At 39.4% G+C, this 8,041-nt stretch overlaps 1 protein-coding gene across 1 annotated transcript in view; it reads right to left on the reverse strand.

Moving 5' to 3' along the window:
* The window catches only part of LOC122804316 (cytochrome c oxidase subunit 7A-related protein, mitochondrial-like), a 107,467-nt gene extending 100,300 nt beyond the window's left edge, over window positions 1-7,167 (reverse strand). The window contains exon 1 of the mRNA XM_044074108.1: window positions 6,894-7,167. Within this exon, the coding sequence (XP_043930043.1) occupies window positions 6,894-6,965 (72 nt within the window). The 5' untranslated portion in view covers window positions 6,966-7,167. The remainder of the gene's footprint in view (window positions 1-6,893) is intronic.
* Between the last annotated feature and the right edge of the window lie 874 nt (window positions 7,168-8,041).

Below are 8,041 nucleotides of genomic sequence, written 5' to 3' on the forward strand. Positions count from 1 at the left end.
TTCTAGAGAAATGTATCCATCTTCAACTCCTTCCCTATCTCTTAGATAATAACTTACTAACTTCCACACAACACGGACTCAGACCAGGTCACAGCACCATGACTGCCCTCCTTTCCTTCCTGGAAACTGTAAATAAAGACAGAGATTCTGGCTCTACTGTATCTACCCTCTTTCTTGACCTCTCTAAGGCCTTTGATACTATCTCTCACAACCTTCTCCTAACTAAACTATCTAACCTAAACCTATCCCCTTCCTCTCTCAATTGGTTCACCAGCTATCTCTCTAATAGACAACAATCTGTCAAGTGGAAAAAAGCCATCTCCTCTTTCCTTAACACACCCACTGGTGTCCCCCAAGGTTCCATCTTGGGCCCACTCCTTTTCAATATATTCATAAATGATTTCTTCCACTCAATTCCCCATGCTAAACTTATTCAATATGCAGATGGCTCTACAATTATCTGTGCAGCCATATCCATCCCCACTCTTTTAAAACTAACTCAAGACGCCTTTTCTACCACAGAACAGTGGATGAAGGACAATCATCTAGCACTCAGTGCATCAAAAACCAAACTTATGGTATTTACTCCCTCAAAAACCAAAACCTTTGATAGTAGACTATTCTCCATCACTAGCCAGAATAATACATCTCTCGAACTAGTATCTGAAACCAAACTACTTGGAGTCCACATTGATGACCAGCTTAAATTCAAAAGCCACCTACTACTAAACATAAAAAAAAAAAACACCAAAAACTCGGCATGCTCTACCGTAGCAATCAATTCCTCACTACATCTACAAAGATCACTCTCGCTACTACATTTCTCATCCCCTCTCTCCTTTATGGTGCCCCTCTCCTAACAAACCTACAATCATCTCTCAAAACTAAACTGTCCTCCTGTTATAATAAAATTGCCAAATTTGCCACCAGCCACAAATCATCTACCTATCACTGTGCATCTCTGCACAAACTCAATTGGCTAGAGCTTCCTCACTATCTCTCATATACTCAGCTCACTTTTGCTCACAAACTAATTTTTCACCCCTCCCTCTGTCCCTCTCTCAACTCTACCTTTAAAATGCACATGCCACAAAGACTCCTAAGATCTAATAACCAAAACCTAATAGAGATGTACAAACCTCTTCACTCTCCAGGACAAAACCTCCCATCCTATGCCCTGGCACGCATATGAAACTCACTTCCTCCCTCTATCCGTATCACCACCAACCTCCCTGCCTTTAAAAAATCACTGCACTCACATTTAACATCCTCATGGGAATGCTCCTGCTCCCACCCCTCATAGCCTATTCCCGACCTCCTACAAACAACTATATCATATATTACTAGACACCAAATTAAGCCAACTGTAACAATATCTTATCATTTGACAAATCCTACAATTCCACTCAAGAAACTATATATATATATATATATATATATATATATATATATATATATATATATATATATATATGTATATATACAACAGCAATGCTTGCTCTTATACAAAACTTAACCTAAGAATCTTTATTTCATCTGCTCATACCTTAGTTTCCTACAAAATGAAACCCATAAATGATCACTGTAACTGCTTAACCTTTGTTTTGTTTTTTCTGTAACCCACAAATGACTGAAATTTTAAACTGCTGCAATCATTTTGTTACCACTGTTTAAAGATTTGTCTCTAATCTACAAATGATTGAAATTGTAAACTAATGTAATCTTTTTGTAATCTTTGTTTTGGTGCTTTTCTCCCCAGGACCCATTGAAAATGGGTTCTTTTTGGTCCAATGGACTATCCTGGTAAACCAACTGCAAATAAATAAAATAAATAAATAAATGTGGTTTATTTTAAGAATACTGATAATGTGACCAGTGAAAGGATTTAAAGCTGGGTCACCTGTATTCTTAGTGCCCTGGGATAGTTTTAAAATGGCTTATCAGCAGAGGATGAAACTTTGTCCAGTCCAGGAAATGGACAGAAGCAATATAGAATGTAGTCTTTTTTAAAGAAGAAGAAAAAAATCCTCCCTTACAGGAGCAGGCCACTATCCCATCATTCATGGAGGTTATGGTGTACTGTTCTGGCAACAATATCCAAATGTAAATAAAACAAGTAAATGAGATTTTTGGAGACAGCCAAACGCAAATTAACAGAAATGTTTCAAGAACAAGAAGACGAGAACTGCAGTAACAGCATGAATGAGATGTATATGGATTTTCTGACCATGATAAAAGATGAGTCTGAGATGCAGTGGAGGCTCAGTGATGCAAACATAATTCAGACAACAGGGATCTTGCATTAACAATTTAGGGAAGGGACACAGTTAGCCTATGGAGATGATTCAGAAGAGACAGAGAAACAATTCTTTACCACAGGGTGGTAGGCAGGCAGAATGGTGTGCTATATGAGCTGATGAGCATCCTTGAAAAAAAAGAATACATGAGTGAGACAGTGATCTTTTTAAATTCTGCTCATTGAAGTGTTACACAACAAAAAACCTTCAACCAGCAAACATCTTAGCACTTGGTCTCATTTACACTGCTGGAGGTTTCCATTCCTCACTACAAACTGTCTAGACTCCTCAGCGCCAAGCTTTCAAGAAGAATCTGCTTGCTGTTCCTGAACTTCCTCTTAATGCCTCTTCAAGCATATCCATTCTAATATGTTTTGACTGTCATCCATGTCTCCTTCCATAGATTAATCCTATTCTTACCCCATCCTTCCAGATGGTCATTGTCCAGTCCCACACAATCTGTTCTGTCAGTAGCCAACTTCCCAACTCCCCCATTTAATCCAGAAGTCCATATTCTCAGATCATCCTTTTGTATTACTCTATTCTCACATTCTAGTGCTTCATGTCACACTCAATTTGTTTCTCTTCCACATATTAAAACTTTGCCCTCTATCCTTTCTTCCTAACTTACTCTGAATCATACAGTAGTTTTGTTTGCTTCCCATATATAGCTCTCCTGATATTTATCCTGACAAGGTGCTACAAGAGGTATTACAATTCAATTACCTTGTCATTCCCATAATTTTATAATCCTGTGATCAGCTGTAGAACAGTCTATTAAGAAACTGCCATAAATCCTGTTTTCCTACCTTAAACCTTTTATTTACCAGTTCAAAATTTGTAAAGTTTCCAACCTCCTTATCCAGTGACAGGTTGGACATTATTACATGTTAAAAACAAAAAAAAAAAATGACAACTTACTTTCCTGGCTGCTGCAGCCAATCAGGTCCTTGCTTCACTGAAGTTGACCTGATTTAGTGCAGCTTACAGGCACAATATATATAAAAAAAAAAGGGGGGGGGACCAGTTAGCGATCACAGAGTGACATTACTCATCCGTGTGGAAGTCCACAAAGTGCTTTGCTGAGCAACGAGCTGAGGGTGTAGAGAAACTTGCAGCTGCAGCATGGAGGCCTTCGATCATTGGGAGGTAATCGGGGACTGGTTTCGCGGGTGCCGGCTATGCCAATACTAATTATTTCAAAAAACATTAAAAGACAATCTACTACACTCTCGTACTTGTTCCTGCACTGACACTACCTAATTTCCTTCTTATTCTGCTTTCTCTCCTACTAAACTACCTCCTTCTGCCTGTATTCTTCAGGTAAACTGTATTGTCATCACTGTTATATTTTGTACTATATTTTTAATCATCAGGTAGCTTGTAAAACAGAAAACTCTCTATATATACTGTTAGCCTGCTTGTAAAAATCTTGTACTTATTGTGTTATTCAAGTTTATACTTTTTTAACAAGAATACTACATATGTTTACTTTTATTTTGATTATTATCTTGTATATATCTGTGTTATTAATTATCTTATACTTTGTAATTTTTTGGAGCTTTTCTCCTCAGGTCTCCACTGAAAAAAGGCACCTGCCCAGTTGGACTAATCTAGTAAACAAATGTCAGATAAATAAATAAATATTACATATTATATGCTTCTTGAGTGTATACTCCAAACTAAGACTGAAAAAAAGGTAAAGAGGATCAGTACTCTACCCCAATTAACAAACAAAAACAAACACAAGACTGACTTCTACATGCCTCCCCCCTCCCATTTCCATCAACTTGCTGGGTGACATGTTTGCCCTTTCTGTAGCAGGTGTCCCATTTAAAAGATACATCAGTGATGGCATGATGAAGAAGATTAAATTATGCACAGAGGTGCTTCTATATGGTGGGAAATTGAAAGACAGGAAAGACTGCAATCTCCCTACTTCCCCTGAAGAGCCATTGAAAAGATTGGCCTATAATCAGCAATCTTTTCTTAAACACTACAGCAATACTCTCTTAAACACTACAGCATACTATCTGTCATCTAGTACAACATCCAGTGTGGCCAAGAAGTAGCACAGCCCTAAGCAAGATGTTGTGCTTCATAATCAAAAGCTAAATAAGGTACAAATTATAGTGCCATATACCAAGATCTGTTCAAGTCCTTGCCACTGTGGACCGCTGGATGCAGCAGGACAGATTGTGGTACCTGAAAATGGACCATTCTTCTTCTTTCAGCTTTTCCTGGTTAGGGGTCACCACAGCGGATCACCTGTTCACTCATGAGTGGCAGCGGAATTTTACGATGTCGAGTTGCCAGCCTGGCGCCCAACCTTCCACAAAAGGCACACCTATGCACACACTTACACATAGGGCCAATTTAGAGAGTCCAATCCACCTACAGCATGTCTTTGGCATGTGGGAGGAAACCAGAGCACTCGGAGGAAACCCATGTGATCGCAGGGAGGACATGCAAACTCCACACAGGACCAGGGAGGACATGCAGACTCCGCACAGAAGGCACCCCATCCGAGGATCGAACCAGAGAACCTCTTGCTGTGAGACAGCAACACTAACTGCTGCACCACCATGGCCGCCCTTCCTAAAAATGAAAATGGACCATTGTGGAGTCAAATCAACAACTAACTGCACACCATGTAAAAATTATGCAAAATGGTAGGATGCACTATAGGTCTTCTGACCACTTCAGGGTGATGCACTTGTGCTCCTGTTCTCCATTTATGTTACAGTTCTATGGCAATGCAATGTTATTCAATATGCGGATGAACAGGTTATCCTACATTCTTAACCTGATGTCACCAATAACCAAGACAGCATTTAGGCCTGCTTCAACTGATTGCAATAATATGCATAACTCATCCCACCAGTGCCTGTTTACTTACACCAGCACACAAACAATTACTTGACTGTCATCACAACCAATTCAATGACTGTCTTCTCTTAGCATTCTCATTCCTGGTATCTGCTCATATCAACAGTTCTACTTGAGTAAGAAACAGTTTGGCTAGGAAACAGAACAGGGCACTCATCATCATCATGATTCCTAACAAAATAAATGCTTGTGATCTTATTTTCTTAAAAATAAAAACTTCAAACTTAAGCAAGTACACATTTTAGAGTTATACCACCCTGCTAGCTTATGTTACTTTTTTCCCGTCTTCACCTCTTATGTAGCACTACACTTTAGTAATCATTAAAACCCCAAAGTATTTCTTTCATCTCTATTTTCTACATTTTTCTTTTTCTCACTCCCTCTTTATACTCTGTGCATTAATATTTAAAGATACTTATACTAGTTACTTTTACTCTGCTCCACAATTATTTTTTTCTCAATATAACATTATTTTTTGCCCTCTTAATTACAATTTCTCACATTTAACTTCCATCCCCAGTACATACCTCTCAACTGTCCCTAATTTCATTCTTTTAGCCTTACATTTTTGGTCTATTTGTGGTAAGGTATGTGGTTTTCTGCCAAATTGCTGAGGACTGCAGTCACTAAATGATGGGAGAATTTTGAGTTTCAGACTTCACATCATCCAGTATTCCCCCGATTGTTCCTGATAGATTGAAAGTTATGCACTGGCAACACCACTGTGAAGCATTTTCCTTATAGGCAGTGCTGCATTATGAGCTTCATGGGCCTGTAAATTAACTTTAAAAAAGGCCTATTATTTGGTGTGGCAATAGCACAGAATATCATACTAAAGCGGGGGTGGAAGCAGCAGCGCCTATTTTGAACACGTGGGTCCTGGGCTGCAGCTTCATTAACCCCCCCCCCAGTGTTGCCATCCTTTCAAATGCCCAAAGTGGGACAATTGTGGTACAAACATCAGATTTTGCAGGCCAAACCATACCCACCAGCCAGTATGAGGGACATAACTTCACTGTTTTGCCTAAATGAAAGCTTATTCTTGTAGCATTTTAGTTGCTTACTCTGTTTCTTATAACATTTAGTTGTTTCAGATACAGAATAACTGTTTTATGCAACTATTACATAAAATATAGGAAATAATTTTGCCCTAATATCTCAGGACATTTGCCACTTTTACAGGTTTTTGTTTTGCAGGACACAACTGCCCAAAGAGGGACTGTCCCCCGCAAAGTGGGCGAAGATGGTAACCCCACCCCCACGTTATCTGATCTCACATATTGGATATTACTGCCTTGGCCACCATTTCCCAATCTTTGCTTCATGCTACACATTACCATGGCACTGCTGGTTAGAGCATTTGAGCGACGTCAAAATATATGCTGCGTTCTTTCCAGTCTACAAGTTACTATCTTATTGTACTGATACCATTTTTGCTGAGCTATATACGTCAGTTATTGTTTAAAAAAAAGCCCCAAAAGGCATGTTGACATTTATCCTAGAGTTCTCACTAGAAAAGCTGCAATCGTTGGTCAAGTGTCACTAGCCTCATTCAGCCAAAAAATTCCATTTCGGGTGAAAGCAGCAAACGTCACAACAAAATGTAAAAGGCAGAGACCCGCATTACACATGCATCGGCACTTTACACCTGCAAAAGCATACATTTTTGCTGCAAGCACTGCACTAAACACAATAACCAGGACACACCTGGGGGCAGTAGGCTGCGCGTGAGGAGCACCCGGACAGCCTCTGGGTGAACCCGTTGTATTTGTAATACATGCCGTCAGTCTGCGAGAGTTAAACTACGTTAACGTGATGGTTTTCACAGTAATCTGTTAGTCTGTACGCACTTGACGGTTTTAATGCGAAACGGAAACCTGTATAGGTTTTTATTTCACTGTCGGTGCACTATATGCGCTCTTTCCCCTAGTTTTTCATATACAGTTGACCTTGAATTGGTTAGCCACGCCCCTTTAGCTCAAGTAGGTAAACAGCAAATGGCGGTGGGTAAACGGGAAGTACGCTGGTATCAGCGGTCGCAGTCCGTAATGATATGTGGAGGGATGTGGCACGCATGCTCGCAAGTTTTAATGTGTGCTTGAATTTCTTTAAACCGTGCTATACTTTGTGTTGTAATGAAAAATATTTTCCACAACTTTATTGGATATTCAAGATGGTTATTTCAACTTAATGTGTTAGAAAGAAATGGCAAGTGCTTTTTGGTGGTTGTTCTTATCGTACATCAGGAAAGTCAACGTGTGAATGAAAATGAAAGAACACAAAATGCACATTAGAATCTGGGTTTACTATTGACTCTAGACGTTGATAGAGTAAGATAAGTTAAGCATTATATCATGACCCCCCCCAAAACGTGCACGCTGATTGGCCAGCGTGCCCGTTGTAAATCGAGTTATACTAATGGAAAAAGGTCCGGTCGCCCGGACTTTTTTCCATTAGTATAACTCGTTAAACACTGTCTCGCTATGTTAGGTTAATACTATTACACAATGACATTATTTAAGAAAGAAAATACTTTTCTTAAATAATGGCATTGTATAATGCCTCTGTGCTGCCCTTCTGCAGCTGTCTGGTATTCTGCGGCAGTTTTGATGTACTGCGTATGCTTACGCAGTACTTCAGAGCTGAGGGTGGAAGCAACGGAGAAAGCAAGATCTCCGTTGTTTTTTACAAAGTGTCTCCCTATGTTAAAGGAGTTTAACATAGTGGGACAGCTTTAAAAAAAGAAACAGAGAATTTCTGTTGCTTTTTTTAAAGCTGTCTCGCTATGTTAAACCCATACGTAGCGAGACAGCTTTAAAAAAAGCAATGGAGAAAGGAAGATCTCCGTTACTTTT

The sequence above is a fragment of the Protopterus annectens genome, chromosome 6.part0, assembly GCF_019279795.1.
Source record: "Protopterus annectens isolate FY-2018-M chromosome 6.part0, PAN1.0, whole genome shotgun sequence".
In the NCBI taxonomy this organism is placed as follows: domain Eukaryota; kingdom Metazoa; phylum Chordata; order Ceratodontiformes; family Protopteridae; genus Protopterus; species Protopterus annectens.